The sequence below is a fragment of the Anomalospiza imberbis genome, chromosome 26 (assembly GCF_031753505.1).
Source record: "Anomalospiza imberbis isolate Cuckoo-Finch-1a 21T00152 chromosome 26, ASM3175350v1, whole genome shotgun sequence".
In the NCBI taxonomy this organism is placed as follows: Eukaryota; Metazoa; Chordata; class Aves; order Passeriformes; family Viduidae; genus Anomalospiza; species Anomalospiza imberbis.
The window spans coordinates 5,928,122-5,951,959 of NC_089706.1; the positions used below are offsets into that span (position 1 = coordinate 5,928,122).

Below are 23,838 nucleotides of genomic sequence, written 5' to 3' on the forward strand. Positions count from 1 at the left end.
ATGGCGGGGCACCCCTGGACAGGAGGGTCTATAGACATCCAAAATGGGATCCATTGCAGGGCTCCACGGAGAGAGGAGAGGAGTGGAGGACCCCGCACGGGGGCCTGTGGGAAGATCCAGGGGGAACCCGAGGAAGGACATAGATACAGATCCGTGGGAAGATCGAGTGCAGGCGGCTGTGTCCAGGGGTCAGGGATCCTTGTGGGATCCGAGGAAATATACAGGGGATCCAGAGGGGGTCAAGATCCATAGGGAGGAGATCCAGAGCCGGGGGTCAGGTGGGGCAAGATCCAGCAAGGAAATCAGGGAGGGACAGAGGGAAAATCCATGGCGAGGGATCTGGGGAAGAGGAGGATGGGGGTGAATGGGGCCGGGATCCATAAGAAATTCGATGGGGGGGGGGGGTCCATGGGGGATCCGGAGGGTGTCTGGGGGGGACAATGTCACGATCCATGGGGAGGGGATCGAGGGATGACTCACGAGGGAGCTCGTGGGGACATCCGCGGAGACTCGAGGAGGGATATCGAGAGGGATCCACGGGGTCAGGGCAGCCATATGGGATCCATGAGAAATCCGCGGAGGGGATGTTCCGGGGGGGACTGGGGGGGTCCATGGCGTTTCCCCGGCTCAGGCTCTGTTGCCAGTTCCAGGCGCCGCGTCTCGGCAGCCGAGCGGCACCGGGGGCAGCGGGGAGCGGGCGGGACCGCCCCAGGGACCGAGCGGGGCAGGGGCAGCCCCGCAGCTGCTCTCCGGGCCGGGGGTCGGGGGACGGGGGGACGGGGGACGGGGGCCGGAGGCCGGGGCGGGCACCCCGGGCGGCCGGAGCGGCGGGGCCGGGCGCGGGCCTGCGCGACTCCTCCCCCGGCCGCCGGCCCGGCCCGCGCGGGTCCCCGGCCGCGCTGTCACTCCGCCACCGGCGGCGGCTGCGGGCGCTGCTGGCGGGGCCGCGCGGGACGGGGCGCAGCGAGCGGTGAGCGGGGCACCGGGATCGGGACGCGGGGCGCTTCCCCGAGGGAGCGGCGAGGCTCGGGAGACACGCCGGTGGGAGCGGGGGTGATGGGGACATCCTGCGTGGCCCTGGAAGGCAGGGACACCCCGGTGGAGAGCGGCTCTGATACGGAACACCCCGACAGGGACTGGCGGTGACGGACCAGTCGGGTCATCCTGCGGGGATCGGCGTTGACAGAGGGGACAGCGGGTGGTGATGGGGGCACCCCATCGGAGAGTGGCTGGCCACGGTGATGGGGAACACCCTGCTGAGGACCGAGGTGACGGGGTCATGCTGCGGGGAACAGCGGTGACACGAGAGATGCTGGCAGGGACCGGGGAGCACAGGCAGCAGCTGTAGGGGCTGGCACAGCCTGAAACTCGGGGCAGCCCCTGTGTCCCCTCTCCTGTGCCCCACAATGTCCCCACCTCTCCGCAGAGACCCTGTTTCAGCAGTGGGAGCTGCAGCGTGAGCAGGCTGGCAAATTCCTGTGTCCCAGTGCCGTCGGTGTCCCCTGGACACCCCCAATTCCTGTCCCTGGCAGAGGGGGACTGCAGGGAGACGCTGTGGTGCCTCCCCAGTTCAGTCCTGGGGAGCACAAAATGACGAGCAAAGGGTGACGGGTGACTCTGAAGCACGGGGACTGTCGCAAATGTGTGTCCTGCTGCCCCGCATCTCCTTTCCACAGGCAGAGCAGGTCGGTGCTGGCAGATCATGGTGTCTGCCCTCATTTTTGACATGGGAAGGTGCTTCTGGGCTGTAGGCATCCGTGGGTGCTTCCCATGGGGATCCTCCGCCAGCTGGGGTGAAGGAGCCATCCCCACACTCCTTGGAGCTGGGAATGTTGCAGCCAAACCGGGATGGTACAGGACAGAGGGAAAACTTTGAGATGACTTCGTCTCAGGCCGTGTCCCTTGAGACACGGAGGTGCCTTCACCCTGTGCGAGGGAAGCAGTGAAGACCGGCCGAGTGCCGGGACGACTCTTTTCCTGGATTTCACCTAGGAAAAAAACAACTGGGAGGGGAGCCAGGGAGTCTGGGTGTGCCGGGATGCCAGGCCCACAGCCAGCCCTGCTGGATACCCGTGACTGCCCAGAGCGGGCGAGACCCCGTGCAGGCAGGGCTTGCCCGTGGGTTTTTGGGGTGCCGTCTGCGTTCCCCGAGGCTTTGCCATAGCTGCCATGCCATTATCCCCGGTGCCAGAGAGAGTCCATGTGCTCCCAAGGGGGTGACGGGGATGGGGGAGCTCCCTGCACCCCGCAGCAGCGTGTGTTGGTGTCCGTGTTGTTGCAGGGAGGGGCTGGACCCCCCCAGTTTCACAGCCGGGGGAGCTGAGTCAGGAAATCCCGGCTGGCCCGGCCGGATCCTGGCTGAGTCATTTCGCGGCGCTGAGTAAGTGCCCGCGCCGGGGGTGCGGGGCTCCCGCGCCTCGGGGGGACAGGGGCTGCCCGCACATGCCCCGGCAGTGCCCCTGGCCTGGCCTCGGGTCACTGCCAGCCCCGTGCCTCAGTTTCCCCCCGCCATTTTCCTGGGACTGGATGAGACAGAAGGCTCCTGGGACGTGGACGTGTCACACATCCCGGCGCGGGAGCTGGCTCGGAGAGGCCAGGGGGAGGGGAGACAGGTTGGGATGGGACTGTGGGACAGGGTGAGCTCTGATGCTCACTGGGAGGAGAATGGTATCCCCGAGGCAGGATTTGGGATCCTCCTTCTAGTAAAGGTGTCCAGTCTTGGTGTGTTGGGAGGGGGTTGGCATTGAGGAGAGGAATGGGGGTGAAGAAAGGATGGGGATGAGAACTGGGATGGGAAATAGGATTAGAATGGGGACAGGGACGGGGATAGGGAAGGGGTGGGAATGAGGTGAGGTGAGATGAGATGTGTTGGGGCTGGGATGAGGATAGGGATGGGGTGGGGATAGAGACAGGATGGGATGGGATGAGGTGGGGGTGAGGATGGGAATAGGATGGGGACAGGGATGAGGCTGACAGGGCTGGAGCAGAGCTTGGGGTGCATGTGGGGACGTGGAGGGAATCAGGCTGGCCCCACTGGCAGCAGGATGTAAATAACCTGCCAGGACACGAGGTTTTTTTTCCTGCTGCCCCCCCCATGCAGCCCCACGGACAGGAAAAAGGTGTTTCCGGCTGCGGATGGGAGCGGGGCCCCAGGCCTGGAGCGGGATGTGGGGCCTGGGCCACGGACAGGAGGATCGGTGCCCCCCTCGAGCTGGATCTTGGGGTGCAGCCACTGATCCCATGGCTGGTGGGACCCCTGACCTCAGTGGGGCCACTGCAGCCCCTTGGGCCCTGGCTGGGCTGGTGGCAGGAGTCCTCGGTGCAGGCAGGCACTGCCGCGGGGACAGGACACAGTGCCACCAGCCTGGGGTGCTCTGTCCTGTCCCCAGTGCCACCAGCTGGGGCAGCCACCAGGTGAGAACCCTGGGGATGTGCTCCTCCTTTCTGGCTGGAGCAGGATCCGTGTGGAGCTGGAGCGGGCACTGTGGGAGGAGAGTGTCTGTCCTTGCCCATGGCCCTTGCAGAGCCACTCCTGCTCACTGACCAAGCAGGGTGTCCCCTCACCCGCACGCACTCCCTGGGGAGGTCTGGAATGCTCCACCACCATCAGAGTGCCTGGTCACCAGCCTCAGCTGGGGACATCAGTCTGGAATGGGGACACCAGTATGGGACTGGGACATCAGTATTGGATGAAAGTCTTCAACGTTTGTTCCCACCACCCTGTGACCCCCCCTTCGCCTTGCTGCTGGCAAATGAGTGACAGTCCCCCCTCACCTGTCTGGGGCATCCATTTAGCGGCAGTCAGGGCGGGGACAGCACCCTCTGTCCTCCCACAGCCCTTTGTGCCCTGTGCTGTGGGAAAAACAGCAGTGACAGGGAGGGAGCAGCTGGGACCACACCGTGCCCACTGCCCTGTGTGTCCCCAGGGAGAGCCATCTCTTGTTCCTGGCCTGTCCTGGCTGGGCAGGATCGGTCCCCAAGCCCTAACCCAGCCCAGAGGAGTGCCAGTCCCAGGAGTGCTCCGCAGGAAGCAGTCAATGGCACTGGTGGTGATGAGGCTGGTAGCAGTGCGTGGGGAAACTGAGGCACAGGCTGCAGGCAGGTGGCACATTGCCAACCCCTGTGGGAACTCTTTGGATGCTCCAGGTGACAGATCAGCCACCAACCTGTCCCAGCAGGCTCTGGTGGCTTCCCTGGTGCATTTGCTGGCACAGCCTGTGTCTTGCTCATTAGCAAGTGACCTGTAATGAGCTTTGCTGAGTTGTGCTGCAGGGTCTGGGTGGTGCTGTGGACATTGGGCACTGCTGTGGATTGAGTGCCTGGATCAGGAGACGCTTGTTGGGAGAAGGGCTGGAAGGGTCCCCTGGCACGTGGCACCCACGAGCACCATCAGAGGAAGTGACAATAATTGGGGGCAGCGAGATTTTCTTTAACCAGGCTGGGGGGAGGTCCTGGATGAGCAGCCCAGGGAGGGGTTGAAGCTCTGCTCTGTCCCAGGGGGTCGTGGTGGGGTAGGAGCTGGTGTGAGGCTGTCTCTGGCTGTGGGACTTGGTCCCCCTGCACTTCTCTGAGCTTGTCTGGTCAATGCCCCATCCCGGCCCCAAATCACCTGCGGCACCATCGCTGCCCTCGGGACTGTTATGGGGGGCTCCGGGTCACCCCATCTCGGTGCCGGGCTGCCATGAGTTTCATTGTGGGATCACATCCTGCAAGTTTCCTTCCACGAGGGCTCATCAGCAGGTGTCGGTGCCACTGTGCCCCCTGCCCTGCTGCCACCCTGCCGGCACTGGGGATGGCAGTGCCCCAAGGCATCGCATGCGGAGGGAACAGGCGGGGACAAGCCACCCGTGCCCGGGGCCGGCTGGGGCAGCGCGACTCGTGTCCTGGCATCCTCTCACCGCCGGAGCGGGGAATCGGGCTCCCGAGGTCTCAGCTGTGCTGCGGGGAGCGGGTTTGGAGCGGGAGCCAGCGCTCGAGTTAACGCCTCCCCGGTTTGCCTGAATTCCCTGGATCCCCTGCTCCCGCGGAGGAGCGGAGGTGGAAGCTGGGGGAGCTGCCTTTGTGCTCGGTCTCCGTTCTCATCCTCACATCGCATTCGAGGCCGGTGCGGATGCGGCCGGGCGGCGCCGCCTCCGGCAGCGGAAACTCCCCCTGAGCAGGGCAGGGCGTGAAGTCACGACTTCTCCTCCCCGCCTTGTCCCCCGCCTCCTCTCCTCGCCCCTCGGGGCTCTGCTGCCCTTCCTCGCTCCCTGCCGGGACGTCCGAGGCGGGGGATGTGCAGTGTGGGGTGGGCGAGGGAAGGCAGGCGTGCAGCCGTCCCCGCATGGGCTGCTCGCTGCGGGCGGGCAGGATGCCAAAGGGGTGATTGAGCGACACTGAAGCGACGTTTGAGGGCTTCTTGGGCTCCCCTGTAGAAAAGTCAGGCAACCTTCAGATGTGACGACCTCATGATGGCTCTGTTGGCCGCCTCCTTTGGAGGGAGGAGGTTTAATTTTAGGTGTAAGAGGGTCGTGGAACTAGAGCTGCTGCCTGTGCTGGGCTGGTGAGGGGTATTGGGGCCAGGGAGGGCATTGCCAGCCCCTGCCAACCTCTTCCAGCCTCATATATTAAGTAAGTGGCAGCACTCAACTCCCTTGGGATGTTGGCATCATGAACACATATGGAGTTGTTCTGATAAACCCTGGGCATGTGGATCCCTCTGGAGTGGTGACTGTTGCAACACACCCACCCACACCCCCATACACACCCACACCCACCCACACCCCCATACACACCCACACCCACCCACACCCCCCCACACACTACACACACACACCCACACTCACACCCCACACATGCACACCCACCTCCGGAGCGAGCAGGGAGGTGTTTGCCAGCAGCCACTGTGGATTTACAGCTTACTGGAAAATCCACTCATCCCATTAAGGGCTCCCTGTGGCTTTTGCTTTCCATTGCAAATACCTGGTTATCCCAAGGGAAACTCCCTTTGGGTGCCAGTGGGTGTGTGGGGCTCTCGGGGCAAGCCCCACGGAAGAGTCCAGGCTAAAAAAGCGGCTTCGTTTATTACAGGATGGATTAGGGGAGACTTGTCTCGCTTGGCCAGGTAAGACCAGACAGGCAGTTCAGCTCATGGTGGGAATGGTCTGTGATGGGAATGGCCCATACTGGGGCAGGGATTGAGGGGTTCAGTTCGGAATCAGATCCATGGACTGACTTTCATTCACTCAGTTCTTCACCCAAAGTAGGTTCAGCATCTAAAACCACCCCAATCTGGAGCTCGACTGTGATGATGGCATGTCCTCAGCTCTGTGTCTCTGCTCTTGGGGCTTAATTTCCCACTTGGCCGGCACACCCTGTTGCTGTGTCCCTAGTGATAACCGTCCTGCGTTCGTGTTCCCAGTGCCATTTTTAAATCCTTAACCTGCTTTAAGGGGGAAAAATGCCTTTTTGGGTACTCCCATGACTCCACTCTGCCTGCTGTGTGTTGAGAGAGCCGAGTGTTCAAAGGAGCAGACAGGCATTGAGGGTTTCAGCAGGGATCACTGGGGGTGCTGGGGATGCATTGCCAGTGCTAGGATGGGGGGACAAGCCCAGCTGCCCCCTCGACCATCCCGACCACCCAGAACTCACATACGCCTGCGAAGGCAACAGCATCTGCTGAGTTAATGTGTTTTGCAGCCCTGCTGTGCAGCTGCCTCTCCCCCTCCACCCCAGCAGCCAAGCCAAAATCCATCAGGGTTTTCCAGGTTTCATGGGTCGAGGACCGGGGGGGTCGTTTCCGCACAGCGGCGGCAGACACATCTGGTCTTGTTCAAAATTCTCAGGAGCAAAGAGCCAGGTGTGTGATGCTGCAGGAACACAGGGCTAAATAAATGATGCAACTGGTTCCATGGAGTTTTGGCCCAGACAAGTGTTCAGCTGAACGTCACCAGAGCTGTGGGACAGCTCCTGGCCCAGGGCTTGATCCGGCACTGGGAGGTCCTTGGCCCCATGGCAGCACTGAGGTTCTGGGAAAGTTTTGGGGTGGTGTTGGGAAGGTTTTGAAGCCCTCAGGATGTGCAATAGGAGATGTTGTATTTTAGCTACGGTGCTGGATGCCGGAGGGACCCCAGGCTCTGTGGCGTCCAGTGGTGGCTCGTGTGCTGGAGGAGGCGTCCTCAGGGCTACTGATGGCTTATGGCTCTTCTGGCCACACAGCAGGGGAAGAGCAGGGGGCCGAGGAGAGTGGGAGAGCCTCAGGCACAACTCAAACCTTCCCAGGTGACCCTTCCCTGCAGGGGCATCTGGAGAGGGTTCGGTGGGGTGCCACCCCACGGAGGGACAGCCCAGCCCTTTTCCGTCTGGGTGTTGGGCACACCGGGACATAACAGGCAGCGCTGCTGGGGGACAGATGGCACCAGGCACCGGACAGATGGCTCCGTCCCAGACAGGCAGCCGAGGGGCCGGGAGGCCGGGGGCCTCCGGCGCTGGGCTGGTCCCTGGGGGCTCCCTCTGCCGGGCCCCGGCTGGCGGCTGTGGCCCGAGGGGGACAGGCACCACCGGCCATAGGCGGTGCGGGCACTGCCCGCCCGGTGGGCACCGGGTCGGGAAGGGGACGGACACGGGCTCGAGGACCTGATGCGCATCCTGGGGGGCTGCTCCGGCTGGGGGAGGCGGTACCGGGCCGAGGAGAGTGACGCCGGTTCGGGGGGAAAGGGTGACATCTGCTCAGGGGGTGGTACCCGGCGGAGGGGAGGGTGACACCGGCTCGGGATGCGATACCGGGTGGAGGTGACACCGGTCGGGGCGGGGGGTGACACCGGCCCGGGGGCGGTACCGGGGGGGCGGTGCCGCAGGCGGAGCTGTCCAGCACCGGCGTCTCCTGAACGTCCGCAGCGCCGGGCCCGGGGACGATCCCGCTGCCCCCCGCCTCTGCCGGGCACTCCCCATAGCCACCCGCCGAGGGGACACACCTGCCCCGGCCCCCGAGGCCCCGGCCTAGGACGTGTCGCATCCGCCGGCAGGAATCAGGGCTGTGAGAGACCAGGGTGGGCACGGGCTGGGGGAACACGCAGGGGCCGTGGCGAGCCGGGCACCGTGTGGCTGGGGTACCCCCGGGAGAAGCCTTGCCCAGCCCTTCACGCCGGCCCCAGATCCTCACACAGCCCCTTGCACTGTTTCCAGGCTCTGTCCCAGCCCCAGACCACGCAGCCTCATCCTGCAGCAGAATTTGTGCCGGGCACAGCTCAGTCCGAGCAGAGCTCGGTCTCCTGGCCGTACCCGCGGGTCGCTGGCAGTGGCTGCTTCCGCAGGTCCAGCCCAGAGCTCAGCTTTGCTCAGAGCCGGTTTTATTGAAGTGGGTTAAGTGGCTAATGGGATTGCTGCGGAGGGGCTAAGGCAGGGATTAGTGCTGTGGCTACGGGCTGAGCATCTCTGAAAGTGTTCCAAAAACGCGTGGATGTGGCACTTGGGAACATGGTTTAGTGATGGGTATGGCAGTGCTGGGTTAGGAGTTGGACTTGATGATCTTGGAGGGCTTTTCCATCCTGACAATTCTGTGATTTCTCTATGATCTCTGCTTGGACAACAGCTGATTTCTGTTCTTCAGTGCCTGTCCCTACCCATCTCCCAGCAGCTCCCAGAGCTCCCAGCATTGTGCTGGGGGGAGCAGACATCCAGGACAGGCAGAGCTGGGTCTGGCTGCCCTCCACTTCTACCTGCCTGCCCATCCACTGCCTGCACCCAGGAGAAGCACCCACCTGCACCCAGCCCGACATTGCCCTCCAGAGGGGCGGGAGAGGGGAGCAGTGAGAGCTCCCCGGGAGAGGACCCAGCCTGGTGCCCTGGCAACGCGGCTGGTGGCAATGTTCCAGGTGATGACACTGGCTGGTGGGCAGGCTGGGTCTTGGCCGGGGCACGGGGGCTGGAGGGCTGGGCCTGGCGCCTGAATTGGCAGCTTGTTCTCCTCTGAAGGCCCCTTTCTACCCCGGCTCCCTCTGTTTCTCTTTGGAAAGTTTTATGTTCTTTGTGTCACAAGGAGCCTTTTCTTTGTCGCCCTTCCCGAGCGTGCCAGGGAGAAGGCTGTGCTGGAGCATGGCCATCCCTGATGGCAGCTCAAGGCTGGATGCTGCACAGGGCTGCAAGGCGCAGGGAACGGCCTTTGGGGGCAGCTGTTTCACAGCAGCAGGACCTTGGCAGGGGCTCAGCTCCTCATGCCTCTCACACCCTGGGGTTCACCCCTGGGCTGCCCCCTCCCTCCTCACCCATAAAAAGGAAGGGTGCTTTGCAGCCCCTGAGCATCTCTGGTGGGACGCCTGGCACAGTGCTGCAGCCCCTGGTGTTCCTGTGCTGCCAGTCCCAAGGGTGTCTCAAGGATGATTCCCAATTTACAGAGCGGTTCTGCATCCCAGTACACCCAGGGAAGGATCCATCCTCCTTTTTTCCTATTTATCAGCCTGGTTTCAGCTCTCTTACCCCTTCCAGAGGCTGCGTCAGGGTGGGGAAATAGTCACAGAATAGCAGCAAGATGCCAGCAGAAGCTGAAGGGTTGAACACATTTTCCATCAGTCAGTGTCCATGCTCAGACTCCTGCCACATTTGTCCTAGGACATGGAACAGCATGTCATCCCTGACAGGGATCTAAGCTGTGGTAGGAGAGAAACAAATTTTATCTCGCTTATAAAAGTTACCCCAAAATGCTACAAAATAAAGAGCAAAACGCTTGCAGAGCCATTCACTGTTCTCTTGGAAACATGGGAGCCCCGTGACTGGACCCCTCCAAGGCACAGTGGTGGAGCCAGGGGCTTCGGCCACTCATTGTAGCCCCCGCAGGGCTGGAGGCTGTTCCCAGCTTGGCTCAGGTGATGGATGGCTCCAAAGCAGATCTGCCTCAGTGCTGGGAATGCTCCAGTGACCCCTCTAGGTCATAGAAATGGGGACATGAAAGGAGACCAGGCTCCAGGTCCCTGTTCATTTCTGGCTGCTAAAATCACACGTGTGAGATGGATTTGGACACAAGGCTGAGGAAGTAGTTCAAGCTCCAGGCACAACAGATGCCCTTTGAAGGAGATGCCTTCAGGGATGTGCTGGCTTGTGTCTCTCCTGGGATGAAGGACACAGCTCAGCTAAGGCTTTTCCTTCAGTGTGAACACTCTTAACTCTGTGTATGGCATCGTCCAAAGGGATCAAATCCCACCTCACCTCTGGGATTAAAACTGAAGTTCACCTCCAGACCTGAGCTCTGGAGGCACCTGGAATGAGTATCCTCTGCTTGGCTGGGAGATGAATGCCTCCAGCTGCCCAGAAGGCTCCACCCTGATGCCCAGGCACGGCTCTGCTGCCCTCAGCACTGCTGTGGCTGCTCCAGAATATCCCCTTGTGCTGAAGCACCTCGTGTGTACCTGCTGCTTTCCACTTCCACGGGACCCAGTGATCCCAAGCTGATACCCAGGGGAGCGATGGGACCAAAAACTCACCCAGCAGCTGGAAGTCCCCAGATTAAATCAGGTGCAAGTTCCCAGGGCTCATATTACCCAGAGGAGGAGCAGCAGCCTGTTCCTGAGAGCTGTTCCTGGGCTGAAGGAGAAAGTTGTTTCCCTTTTGAGCTAATTGCAAAGGAGCTGCTGGGTCTATCTGGGTCAAGCCATGACCTGCTTTAGCCAGGCAGAGGCAGCAGGATGTCAGCGTGACACAGCGTGACACAGCGTGACACAGCACGATGGGGCACCCGTCCGCTCCCCTGCCATCATCACACATGGGGCACGTGCCAGGGACACCCAGTCCTGGATGGGGTAAAAGCAGTCTGGAGGCAAAGGAAGAATTCTTTGGGAACAAGGATGAGCTGAATCTTTCCCAGGAATGGTTTGATTTCGTGGTGGCTGATGCTGGATGTGAAGGGGGCTTCTGGGCAAACGAGTGGCTCCTCCTGGAGCTGCTGGGGGAACAGGGACTTGGCAGGAGCTGCATTGGTTTATGCCTTTGATGGCGTTCCCGGGTGTGGGACCCCAGCAGGAGGGTCCAGCTGGTGTCACAGGCTGGGGGAGCAGGGCCCCATCCACATCATCCCTCAGCCATCCCCCAGGCAGCCCATGGCGTCTCCAGAGCAGGGTGAAGCCTGGGGAGGGGTCAGTAGTGCTGAGCCATGCACAGTGGATTCCTTGGAGGCACCTGAGGTGTGTGTGGTGGGAAAAGGACTGCTCTGAGCCTGGCTCCCAGCAGGCATTGGCATCTCCTGAGAAGCCTCAACCCTGTGAGCACAAGAGAAGGATTGATCTTCTTGTGGCCAGCGCAGCAGCTTTGGCTTCTGCTGCAGCTGTGGCATTGCTTGTGGGCTCAGAGGGGGAGAAATGGAAGATGTGTCCACAAGAGAGAAATCCAGAGTGGAAAAAAAAATCTACAAAACCTGTTTACAGCTCCGATGCCACATGCCCCACAGGGAGCAGGCAGGGCTGGAGAAGTGCAGCATGCTGTGGTGCTTAGTGGGTGCTGGGGAAGGTAAGGTCATAGCATAAATCTAGATGAAGAATTTGCCTCTGAGTTGGTTGAGAATGAACTTGGGGCAGATTTTATGGAGTGAGGGGCAAATGATCTTCCTCCGTGTTAGGAGAAAACCCACCAGAACCAGCTGCTGGGACTGGAAGTGTTTGTGTAAGGGACCTTGGGGTGAAATGGGTGACTTGGAACCACTGCTTTCATCATCCTTGCACCTATGGGAAGGAAGGTTCCCTTATCCTTGGAAGTGTCCAAGGCCAGGTTGGACAGGGCTTGGAACAACCTGGGATAGTGGAAACTGTCCCTGCCCATGGCGTGGGGTTAGAATGAGATGCTGGTCTGTAAGGTCCCTTCCAGCCCAAACTGTTCTGTAGTTCTATGAAGGTCAACCTTGTTTGTGTTTGCACAAGGTGTCTTGCAGCTCAAGGCTGTGAATTGCTGTCCCCAGGCACAGCACTCTCAGGGCAGAGGCTGCCTTAAAGAGAGGGGAAAAAGTATAGAATTGGGGTTTGTAAATGTGGGTTGTGGGGCGCAGCCTGGGAACAGATGGGGGAACAGAGGGGAGCTGCTCTCTGCTGATATTCACAGCCAGTTTGGGAACATTAGGCCCCCAAAAATGAGCTGGTGTCCAGCTGCATGCTGAGCCCACGCTCCCAGGAGTGACCTTTGTAGGTGCGGGAAATCCCACTGGCACAGGGACAGCCCTGCCTGGCTCCTGCAGCCCACATTGCAGCACCCTTGGGTGTGGGCTGGTGCCAGCACAGGCCCCCACTCTGGGGCTGTGGTTGCCCCCTGAGCTGGATCTATGTGCCCACGTGGGAGTGGCAGAATCACCTCCCACAGTGACTCGAGGATGGATCTGTTCCAGAGCCCCCCGTGCCTGTCCCAGCACTGCCTCCACCCACCTCTGCCGTGGCTCAGGGCCGTAACCATGGCGAGCAGAGACAGAGACAGGGACAGCTCAGCCAGGATGTGGGGACACGTCCTCTGAAACATGCCAGTGTTTCAGAGGCTTCAGGGAGAGCAAGCCCAGAGCTGTGCGTGTCAGTTTCCTCTGCCCCTTAATCAAAATTGCTTTGGAAGGAGCTTTGTAGCTCCCAGCTGGAATTGGCGCTGCGATTCCTTGATCTCCTCCGCTGCATCAGCCCTTCTCCCCGTGACCCACAGCTCCATGATCAAGTGATCCAGCTCATGTGGATCTGGAAAAAGGGAATTTCAGTGCTGCCTGTGGCAGGGACGTGGTCATCCCATGGTGGGGAGAATGTGGGGCATGGTTTGGTCCTTGCAGACCCCCAAAAAGCCTGGGGGAAGCAGGGCTCAGGGCAGCTCAGGTTGGGGAAGAGGCAAAACAGGACGGTTTGGGACATTTTTGGACTTTGTTCATGTAATAACCTCTGCTGGGAAATGCAGTGGATGCAGGGCTGAGGCTGGGCTGCTGTTCCCTTCGGGGTGAAGGAGCCATCTGCCTGCACCCCACAGCTTCTTTCCAGCTCTGGAGAAGCTCTGTCTTGGCCGGGTGGTTTGAAAGAGGAGGTGTGTGTAGGGGCGTACCTGGAAGGCTGCATTCCCCAGCCCACCAGGAACAGCCCCCGTGGGCTCCAGTACACCCTCCAAAGCACTCACTGCACCCACCCAACACTAAGGCAGCACCAGGTAGAGGAACCCTTACCATGGGTGGCCAGCCTGGAGCTGATGGTCCCCACAAAATGCTCTGGGACTCCAAAAAGCTTCTCCTCCTCAGAGGTTTTCTTTCAAGGAGGCTGAGTGAAACCATGCTGAGCAGCCTGTGGAATGTGTGTCCTGGGAGATTTGTGGCAGATAGTGACTGTGGGACCACAACTCCCCGTATTTCTAGAGCTCATTTCTTCCTCTGGAGAAAAGCTTTTTCTTTGAGTTTTGAGATTTTTTCCTGAAGAGCTGCAGGCGAGTGGTAGTTGGAGATGGAGCTTTGTCCATGGCTGGTTTCCTTGCTGAGCTCTGCTCTGCCTGCCTGGGCAAATCCTGTGGGCATGAGGAGTGATGAGCTTCTCCACTCACTGCAACTGTGTGACATCCCTGTCACTGGTGGTGGCGAGGATGGCCCTGCTTGTGGCTGTTTTGGGTGGGATGAGACCACATCCTTATCACATGGAGAAAAACACCGAGGCAAGGTGGGGGGACACAGGGCACTGTCTGAGGGGTGACATGGAAAGTCACCATGAGACAAGCAAGATGACAGCAGGAGCATGGAGAGATGTGGCAGGTGGCACCATGTGGGGGGACACTGGGGATGAGGAGGGCACTCCAGTGTGGGGGTGGGACTCAGACACCAGTAGATGGGGTCACAGAGCTGGTCCTCCTGTCACTAGAAGGTGCTCTTGGGTGACAGGAGATTGTTTCAGGTGACAAGGAGTTGGTTCTTAGATGACCAGGAGATGGTTTTAGGTGGCCAGGAGATGGCCTCAGGTGTCTGGGAGGTGGTCTTGGTTGATCAGGAGGCGGTTTGGCGGACCAGGAAAAAGTTTCAAGTGGCCAAGAGGGCCATCCTGCCCGTGGTGCAGCCCTAAGTGGTGAGGGTCTGTGCCCAAATGTCCTTGCTGCAGGCACCTGCTGTAGGGACCTGGGGACACAGGGGTGGGGCTGCACAGGCTCCCTAGGGGAGGACATCACGTAGATCCTGGTCCTGTGGATCCCTGTCAGGTGACATCGTGTGTGTCCTCACTCGGGGGTGTGGGGTGCAGTGGCCTTCTCCCAGGATGGGGACACTGAGCACCCATGGCCAGTAGGAAAAAAGACCAAGGTCTGGTGCAGCTGAGGGGCTGTGGGTGCCCTCTCTGTGCTGGGCTGTAACGAATCCTCCTCTTTCTCCACAGCCTTGCCAGCAGCTGCCTCACCAGGATGAAGGGGACAGCCAATGTCAACTCCACTGGCCGCAGCCACTACCAGTCTGCCATCCCAGTGCCCCGTGCCATAGCCCATGGCAAACTGCACACCACAGCCCCCCTGAGCACCCCGGGGTCCCCTGTCCTCCACAGGGCTCTGTCCCCTCGGCCAGGGAAGGTGCCAGCCCCCGGTCCCAAGACTCTCAAACCCAAAGCCACTGGCAAAGCTGCTGGCCATGAACCGGCTGAAGGCAGGGAGGGAAGCCCCAGTGTCCCTGCTCAGGGTGGGCAGAAAGCCCCGTCAAGACCCCTGGTGTCCCCTGGGAAATGGCCAGAGGCAGCAGGCAGTGGGAGGAGAGGGGCAGGCAGGGTGGGGGAGCCCACTGAGCTGTGCAAAGCTCCCCTAGCACAGGGCAGGGGTGGGGGGCGGCTGGGAGGGTCCCCTGGGAAGGGCAGTGGAACAGCCACAGCAGGGACAGGGGATGAGTCTCATGGTGGCTCACAGGGGAGGGGTCCTGTGTTTGGGTCAGGGGCCATCACTTTCTCCTCAGGGCCCCCACACAGCCACCCCATCACTGCCACTGTGGCACCCTTCCAGTACCGGTGAGTCTCTGGGGCACGGGGATGGGGGAACATGGGGCTGGGGGTGCCGTGGGACATGGGGCTGTGGGGGGCATGGGGACAGGGGGAGGCAGGCAGGCCCAGCAGGTGGCCATGGAAAATGGTGGGGTTGGGTCAGGGGGCTCTGTACCAAAAGGAAGGTTCCCACTGGATTTGGGCTGCTGGGGCTCCTAAGTCACCCATGGGAGCTTGATGTGGGGCAGGGGATGGACTCTTTGGGGAATAGGGTGCCCTGGGACCCCTTGCCATGAGACCAGTGTTCCCAGACCATGGCAGAGCCTACAGCTCCATGTTCTCATCTCCTGGGGGTCTCCAGCCAGTTGCTCCTGATCACCCACACTCACCCCCCTCTGCCCACAGGCTGCAGGAGGACCGTGAGCATGAGAGGGCCACGTCCCTGGGTGATGAGTGCTTCAGTCCTGAGAAGGGATCTCACCCTGACCCCAAACCCAGAGGCCTGAGTGAGTCCAGAGGGGTTGGTCAGCAATGGGGGTGTCCTGCTGGGGGGCTGCCGTGACAGTGCCAGGGGACAGAGGCTTGTGCTGGAATGGGATCCAGGGCTGGAGGTCAGTGGGGCATGGGGGAACCCTCACAGTGGCGGTGCCCCCAACTTCCCTGGGAAAGGCTCATCTGCAGTTCCTGCATTATGTGACCTCCGTGGCCAAAACCCTACCCTGTGAGAAGCACAGGGGACTCACCCCTCCTGGGACGGCGCCGGGACATCACCCCGGCTGGCTCCTTTCCCTCCTCTTCCCAGTTTTCCAGCGAGCTCCAGGAATGACCCATTTCCAAGGAGCTGGCGTGGAGGGACCGCTGGCTCCCCACACCCACCACCGGGTCACCCCCTTTCTCGAGGGCTGAATACAAGCTCCTCGCTGCAATGCTGAGGCCACCCCAGTCCCCTCTGGCGCTTGCTTTGGGGGGAGATTTTGGGGAGGCGGGTCCAGGGAGGATGCTGGGGCGGCGGTTGCCAGGGCAGCGGCAGCGGAGGATGGCGGGATGCTCCAGAGATGTGCAGGGAAGGGGAAAAAGAGAGCCAGGAGCTTCACCGAGTGATTTGAAGGGACAGAAGTCGGTCAGGTCCACGGTGGCTCCTGGCAGAGCTCGACTTTGACCTGGGGTCCCAGCACCTCAGTCAGAGAATAATCAGCGCTGAGCCCCGATTTGGAAAGTGCTGGAGCCAGCGGCACCCGGGAGGGTGTTCCAGGAGGAAGCAGGAGGGAGCTAGCGGGGCTGGCATGCGCTCAGCGCCGCTGCTCTGCTCCTTGGGGAGGTTTTGGGACAAAGCCGAGCGGGTTCAGCACCGGGGAAGGGGCCGGATCCTTTCCCTCACTCCATGCCTGCTCCCGCTTCCCGGCCCGCGGCGCCTCCCACGGCTCTGCCGGCCGCAGCCAGAGGGAACAGGGGACGTTGGGAGACCCCAAGAACCACCTCAGCAGCCCCAGAACGACACAACACCCGCAGATTTGCCCCCAACAGCGGGCCCTGCACCCAGGCAACAGCCCTCCCCCGAACCCCGAGTGACTTTGGGGTGCAGCTTGTGCACCCATCCTGCCCCAGCAGCACCTCTTAGTGCAAATCACCCTTTTTTTGGGGGGCACCCTTTGCTGTCCCATCCAGGCGGAGTTATTTTGGGACTTTTCAGCACTACTACGGACTGAACCCGGGATCACCAGCCCGGGGGTGGGCTGGGAGGCTCGCACCACCTCCGGTCCTCCCGTCCTTATCTCGGCAGCAGTGATGGGGTCTAATGCAATATTTCCCGGCGGTTGCCATGGCAGCCCGCGTGAGGTCACCAAATAGACTTAATTCACCCCTCCCAAGGGACGGGTAATTAATGAAAAATGATGATAACCAGATCCCACTCCCCTTCTACCCCCCCCCCCCCCCCCCGCCCTTAATTCCCTAGGATCAGTGGAGAGGCCCCGCTGGGTTTGGGGGCCACATTGTCCCTCCCGAGATTCCCGGGGCCACCCTGGGCTCTTGCTGCACAATCTGGGGAGAAACGGGGATGTTTCGGCCCCCCCCCGGGAACAGGCCCGCAGTGTCTAGGTGGGTGTGGGGTCCATGGCGGGCGGGACAGGGGTGCTTCAACGCAGGGTGCTGGGGCGTGGGGCCCCCGCGCTGGCTTCATCCACCTCCCACCCAGCTCGCAGCACGTCCCTGCCTGCGAGGGGCCGCGGAGCGGGGCCGGTAGGCCGTGGTGGCGGGGGCCATGGGTGGCTCCGAGCTGGCCGGTTCCAGGCCTCGCCGCAGGGCTCCGCAGCGAGCACCGTCCCCGGGGTCCCGCTCGCTCCCGCCCGCCTCAGGCTCCGCCGCGCGCGCCCCCGCCCGGCCCCGCCCCGCGGCGCGCGCGCCCCCTCCCCGCCCTGCCCTCCGCGGGCGCGCGCGCCGCGCCCCGCCCCCTGCCCGCGGCAGAGGAGGGCGGGCCCTTTTTGTTCGCCCCTGACATTCCGCTGGTTCGCGCTGTCCTGCCGGCGGCGGAGCGGCGAGGTGGGGCCGTGCCGCTCGCCCCCCTCTCCCCCCACCCCGACTCCCCGCCCGCGCCATCCCCTCACCGCTCCGCCCCGGCCGGTGGGACGGGCGCTGACGGCGCCTCTCCCTCTGTCTCGCCCGGTGTGTCCTCGGTGCCGCAGCAACAGCAGCAGCGCCTGGCGGGTTAAATGGTTGCAGCGCGGGGATGCTGGGGAGCAACCTCAAGAGCCTTCCCGACGTGGAGCTGGGCGAGGAGGAGCGCGGCTTTCGGCGGGGCCCCGACGGCGGCACCGTGATGCCGAAGCGGGCGAAGGCGGCGGCGGCGGCGGCGGCCGCGGGGCCGCGGGGCGCGGAGCTGCGCGTCTTCAAGGCGAGCAGCGCGGAGGGGCGGCTGCCGGCCGGCTCCAACCTGCGCAAGCAGAAGTCGCTCACCAACCTCGCCTTCCTCACCGACGCCGAGAAGAAGCGGCAGCTCTATGAGCCTCGCTGGAGCGACGACATGGCCAAGGCGGCAGCGCCGGGGGCGGCGGCGGCGGGGGGCGGCGGGCGCGGCGGCCCCCGCGGGCGGGACGCGCCCGCCATGTCGCGGAGCCTGTCCCGCTCCGAGCACTCGCTGCTGTCGCCGCGCCCCGCCGGCCCGGCCAAGCCGCCGCCCGCCGGGAAGCCGAGCCGCATCCCCCGCGGGCCCTACGCCGAGGTGAAGCCCCTCAGCAAGGCCCCCGAGGCGGGCGGCGGCGGCGGCAAGTGCGACGACGAGCTGCTGGGCGGAAAGGGGCCGGCGGTGGCGGCGGGCACCGAGGAGAAGCCGTACCTGAAGGTGGACCCCGAGCTGGTGGTGACGGTGCTGGGCGACCTGGAGCAGCTGCTCTTCAGCCAAATGCTGGGTGAGTGCAGCCGGCGCGACCGCCGGGCTCGACGTCGAGATGGGAATGGCCAGAGGTGGCAGCTGGAGACATCTGGGCTCCCGACGCTCCGTGAGGACCCGCTGGTGGCGACCTCGGAGTCTTGAAGTGAAGGGAGGCTGAGGGGAAAGGAGTCATCAGCCTCCGTGTCCCCAGTCACTTAGAACCACAGTATGGTTTGGGTTGGAAGAGACATCATAGCTCATCCTGTTCAACCCCCTGCCATGGCCAAGGACGCCTTCCACTAGCCCTGGTTGTTCCCAGCCCTATCCAACCTGGCCTTGGCCACTGCCAGGGACGGGATTGCCACAGCTTCTCTGGGCAACCTGTGCCAGAGCCTTCCCACCACCACAGGGAGAATTTCTTCCCAATATCCCAGCCCTCTGTCAGTGGAAAGCCATTCCTCCTTGTCCTCAAGTCCCACTCCAGCTCTCCTGGAGCCCCTTTGGGCGCTGAAAGGGGCTTTAAGGTCTCCCCAGAGCTGTCTCCAGGCTGAATACCCCCAGCTCTTCCAGCTTGGGTCGAGAGCAGAGGGGCTCCAGCCCTCAGTGCATCTCCAAGGCATGCTTGAGGGAAAGTACTGTCAGCTGCCTCTTGCCTTGGAGGAAAGGCAGTTCCTCCTCACAAGGAGCAGTGGTGGTGGTGGAGCTTGTCCTCCCCCACGTGTCTTGTTGGCCATCCCTTGTCTCAACACCCACCAAACGTGATGGAGGCTGCACAGCTGGGTGCCACAGCTGCTCCCCACCATCAGCGTGGCTCGCCCTGGGGGTGACCTTGGGAAGCTGCTGGTGGAGGTGCCGTGCGAGGGGTTCATGCTGCTGCTCCGTTTTGGGCAGATCCAGAGCTCCACTGAGGTTTGGGTCTCTGGCAGAGCAGGGTCTCCAAGGATGCTGCTGCAGGGTTTGTGTGAGCTGATTTCAGGCTGTGGCTGCCTGCCTTTGCTCTCCCTGTGGGTTTGATCCCCGAGCTTGCTGTGTGCATTGTGTGCACAGTGGGTTTCCATGAGAACAACGAGCGCTGGCCCAGTGCTGGCTGTGCCCCGGACCTCGGAACGCACTGCCCCATCGTGGGCTGAGCGTTGGCTCTCGGTACAGGTGAGCCCAGCCCCTGCCATTCTCTCGTGCTGCATGCTGATCTCTAGGAATTGTGGCTGCCTCGGCAGCCCTCTGTTTCCCGCTGACACCCCATCTTCCTGCATCCCACTCAGCAGTGCCTGGGGTCTTGGCTGGGCAATGACGTTGGGGGCTTATGGCTCTGAAGAGCTGTGTTTGGTCTGGCAAACTGGCATGAGAAGGTGGCAAGGGAGCCCGGCACAGCCATCATGGTGCTCAAGCTGGCCGGCTGTAAAGCCCTGGTGCTTGTTCGTGGTGGGAGAGCAGCAGTACAGAGCAGTACAGGCAGGACTGGTGTGTCCAGTCCCTTCAAGTTCCCTGCCTGGCATCTCTTTTTAGGGGGCCAGGAGCTTCTCTGGTGCTTGAGCTGGCTTGAGACGTCTTGTCCTTGCTGTGTGATGAAGAGAAATCTCTCTCTTCAGAGAGAGAGAGAGAGATTTGCTGCGGCTGGGGCCTGGGGGAGGTGGTTTAGATGTGGAGCGAGCTGGAGTGTGTGCTGGAGCCAGGCACCTGGAAAGCCACACTTGCCGAGTCCGCTTCCCTGTGTACCCCTGGCTGCTTCAGGAGCCTTCGGGGTGTCACAGCCCCAGCTCCAGCCGGGCTCTGGCACAGCTCGCACCAGCGTGTGCTGGCACACAGGCATGGAGCCTCCCAGACCATTGCCCTTGGCCCCCGGCCGGGCCCAGCCACGGGGGCAGCAGCAGTGCCCTCCTTGGCAGGGTCTGCCCTGATGCTGGGGCATCCCAGGGCTCACAGGTGGAAGCCACAGAGTGAGCTCAAGGCCTGGGCAGGCAGAGGGGATGAGCTGGTGGCATGAATGAGGGCAGCCCGGCTGTGGGGGCTCAGGCTGCCCCGTGGTCCCACAGCTGGATTTACAGACATCCGTCCTCAGGCCTAATGCTGTGGTAGCACCAGATACCATGGGAGCAGGGCAGGATTGCAGGAGGATTTGTCACTTACAGGACTAACAGACTGCCACTCTCTGATGCTGGGATGCCTGGGGGAATCTCAATGTACCCCCATGATGCTCTCCTTTTAGGTGGGAGTTTCCTCAGCATCCCCAAGAGAAATCCTTGCAGGACTGGTCCACATGGGAGTGACTCCCAATTTGTGGTACTCTGGAGTACCAGAGATCCAAGACAGGGTCTTGTGCACACTCTGAGGAAGATCATGGTTGTGGAAGTGCCCCCAGCAACTGATTTGGTTTCTGGGTGCCAAACCTTCACCTGCATCAGTCAGGGCTGACTTTGACCTTGGGAGGTGTTGAACATCTCTTTGAACTGCACTTAGCATCTGAAGACTTGGTCAGCTGGTCCGTGAGGCCCAAACTCTGCCAGATCTGTCCTCTGTGTATTGCCAATAATTTTCCAAGACATATGGACTGGCAGACTTCCTGCAGGGGGGATCGAGGGCTGTGTCCAGAGTTGGATGGGGAGAGCGTCTGGGGTGGACAGAGCAGGAGCTTCACCCTGCTGAAACTTCCCTTCCCTTCCATGGGGTTGCACTTCCCACATTCGTGGGAGTTGAATCACACCTACTACCCAAGCCAGCCATGACCTGGCACATCCATGACAGCGTGTGTGATGGGGATGCCACCAGGAGCCTGGGATGTGGAGAGAAAGGAGCTGTGTGACAGTGGTGCTGGTACAACCACAACTTGAGGTTGTGTAGACATACGCTGAGCCTCCAGACCCCTTTGCTTGCGATCCAGGCGGATGAAGTCTTCCCCAGTGGTGATGGTACCTTCCACAACCTGGCTTCCCCGGGAAAAGGTAGTTCCTGTGGTGGAGATGGACCCAGAAGTAATGGGATCCCAGGAGAGCTGGATTCAGGAGAGTGGGCTTCACACCCTGCTAGGGTTGGTGAGAAGCACCAGGAGAGGGGCTTTCTCCTGGTTGCTACAGGAGATGCTTAGGAGGGAGGGAAGGAAGGTCTCTGCTGTTTTCATCAGTCCCTTTGGCAAGCGAAGCCTCAGCCTGAGCTGTTTGGCAATGTCTGCTGAAGGACACGCTCTCCAGAGTGGCCTGGAAAGAGCCACAAGCTTGGTTTGTGCTGGGAAGAGAGAGGAAATTGCGGGGACTTCCAGCCTCTGCAGATATGGTTGTCCTTGAACTGCTGACCTGTGTTGAGAAGCCTGTACAGCTTCTGAGCTCCTGGCACTGCCAGCCACAGTGGCTTCCAGAGAGCTTGTGTGTCTTTAGTCTCCACACCTGAATTCTCATCGCTACCTCATGCTTCTCCTGCCAGAAGCATTCCCAAGCCTCTTGGCCAAAAATACAGTTTATTCAGTCATGGCCAAATGTTACCTCTCATTCGGTCACTGCCGCTGCCTCATCTGTTTGATGCCACTGAAGCCTTTGTAGCTGAACCATGTTTAAAGAGCAGCCTGCGCAAGCCAGGAGAGGTCACCGGCATGCAGCAACCACATGTGCTTTGTAGAGGCTATTTCCATCATCCAAATTATACGTTTCGCATCAACCAAAGACTGAGGCTTCTCATCAAAACTGCCTGGCAGCTGGGGCTGCTAATTACGCTGGTGCCCAACCACAGGATGAAGGGGACGGAGGGCACGTGGCCAGCATGGTGGAAGAGCTGGTTGTGCAGAGCTCACCCTGCTCGTGTCCACGTGTGATGGACAGGGCTGATCAGGTGCAGGGGCTTTTTTGTACGGGCTGTGCATGTGGTGCCAAGTGTGATGGTTGCACTTACCTAGAGCTCCCCAGAGCACCTCTGAGATTCTGCAGCTGCTTTCTACAGCCATTTCCTTGTCCATCTCTTGCTGGATGTGGTGCCTCTTAAGTGGCTGCTAATTCGCATCAACAAATAAGTGGTCAGTATTGTGTGGGCCAGAACCCAGGTGGACACACGTGAGATCCCAGTGGAGATGGTGTTCCCCGAAATGCTCTCTGCAGCAGTCTGCAGCCCTGCCAAACCCTTCAGTTGCAGCTATAACCCATCTCTGTTCTGCAGCCCTCGCGTGGGCCATGGTACCCTTCCCAGGTGGCCCAGCAGGGACGTCCTTGCTGGGCAGTATAAAGCCACGGGGAGTCGGTAGCCTCATGGTGCCAACACGCAGGCAGGGCAGAGCCCAGCTGTGCTCAGGCTGGCGCTGGGTGGGCAGTGGGTGCCAGCAGCCCCTCAGTGGTGGGGGGGAGAGCCAAGGGCTGGAATGGGCAGATGGGCTCTGTGACATGTGGGAGCTGCAGGTTGCATCTGACTGTGGTTTATAAAGTAAACCACAGTGCAGAAAAGACTGGCATCTGACATGTCCCATGCAAGGGCATTCCTGACCCTAGTGGAGATGGGAACCAAGTTACTCTTTTCTGATTGCCTTCCTTGCTGGGAAACACATGGGGTGGGATCATAGAGGCACTTCTGCCCCATGGCATTCCTCCCTCTGCCCCATGTTGTTCCTACCGGTTTAATTAAGCACTAATGTGCCCGTGGCACCGCTGGGCAGCAGTAGCCAGGCTTCCTGGCAGGAGACCATGAGGAGGTCAGAGACCAAGTAGCTCTTCACAGTGATGAGAGCGGATTATTGCCTCGTAAAGTGCTGCGGCTGTCCTGATACCACTAATGATATTCCTCTCTTAAGGTCCCTGTGTGACAGCATCTGTGTGACGAGGTCATTGGGATGGGGATTTATTTCCTTTTGCCCACGGAGCTGGACTCCTGCCTTTGGGGTAATAGTGAAGAGAAAGGGGAGTGGTACACAGTTGTATTGCTATTTCCAGCCTGCTGTCAGGAGCTGACAGCAAGCAGTAGATGTCTGCTTTCTCCAGCTGAGATGGCTGCAGTGACTGGGGAGAAGATCTGGAATTGGGATCCAAGGGCCCCAGAGCTTCTACTGAAGCTGTTTGGGATGTGGTCTGTTCCCAGTGATTATGGCAGTGTGGAAAAAGGGCTGAGAAAAAAACAAACACAGATTTGTCTTTCAAATTTTCCTATGGAAAGACAGCAGAGCAAACACTTGAAAACAAACATATTTGGGGATGCACTGCTGAAACAAAGTTCTCTCCAAAGAGCCTGAAAATCCCTGTTCAAATGGGGCTTTCACAGCGACTGCCTGTATCTCGCCCCCAAATCCAACATATCTAAAAAGAAAATATGCAAATGAATAGAAAATCATGGAAATTCTGGAAATGCTATTTGGGATCTGCTGATGGGATGTGACCACACTGGGACCTGGGTGATGCCCTCTCAAGGCTTTACAGTCCCATGGGTGTGACTGCTGAATGCTGCTGGGATGGACACAGCCCACCCATGGCTCCTGCCTGGTCCTGGTGCCTCATGAACAACGTGCTTCCATGTGGGTGGCACCCAGGGAATCACTGGCAGTTCTGGGTCCTTCTAGAGAGCATCTTCCACATGCCTCTGTTCCCAGCTTTGTGTATTTGG

At 60.9% G+C, this 23,838-nt stretch overlaps 1 protein-coding gene across 3 annotated transcripts in view; it reads left to right on the top strand.

Annotated features, from left to right (window-relative positions):
- The first annotated feature begins 846 nt into the window (after nt 1–846).
- Nucleotides 847–23,838, top strand: part of NAV1 (neuron navigator 1) — a 75,153-nt gene continuing 52,161 nt past the window's right edge. For 2 of the 3 annotated variants that reach the window (XM_068173363.1, XM_068173364.1), the window contains exons 1-4: nt 1,044–1,142; nt 14,322–14,933; nt 15,312–15,412; nt 17,588–18,310. In XM_068173363.1, coding sequence (XP_068029464.1) covers nt 1,057–1,142; nt 14,322–14,933; nt 15,312–15,412; nt 17,588–18,310 — 1,522 coding nt within the window. In that variant the 5' untranslated portion in view covers nt 1,044–1,056. Of the gene's footprint in view, nt 971–1,043; nt 1,143–14,321; nt 14,934–15,311; nt 15,413–17,587; nt 18,311–23,838 lie in introns of those variants that run through there. The other variant, XM_068173365.1, reaches the window with a different exon arrangement.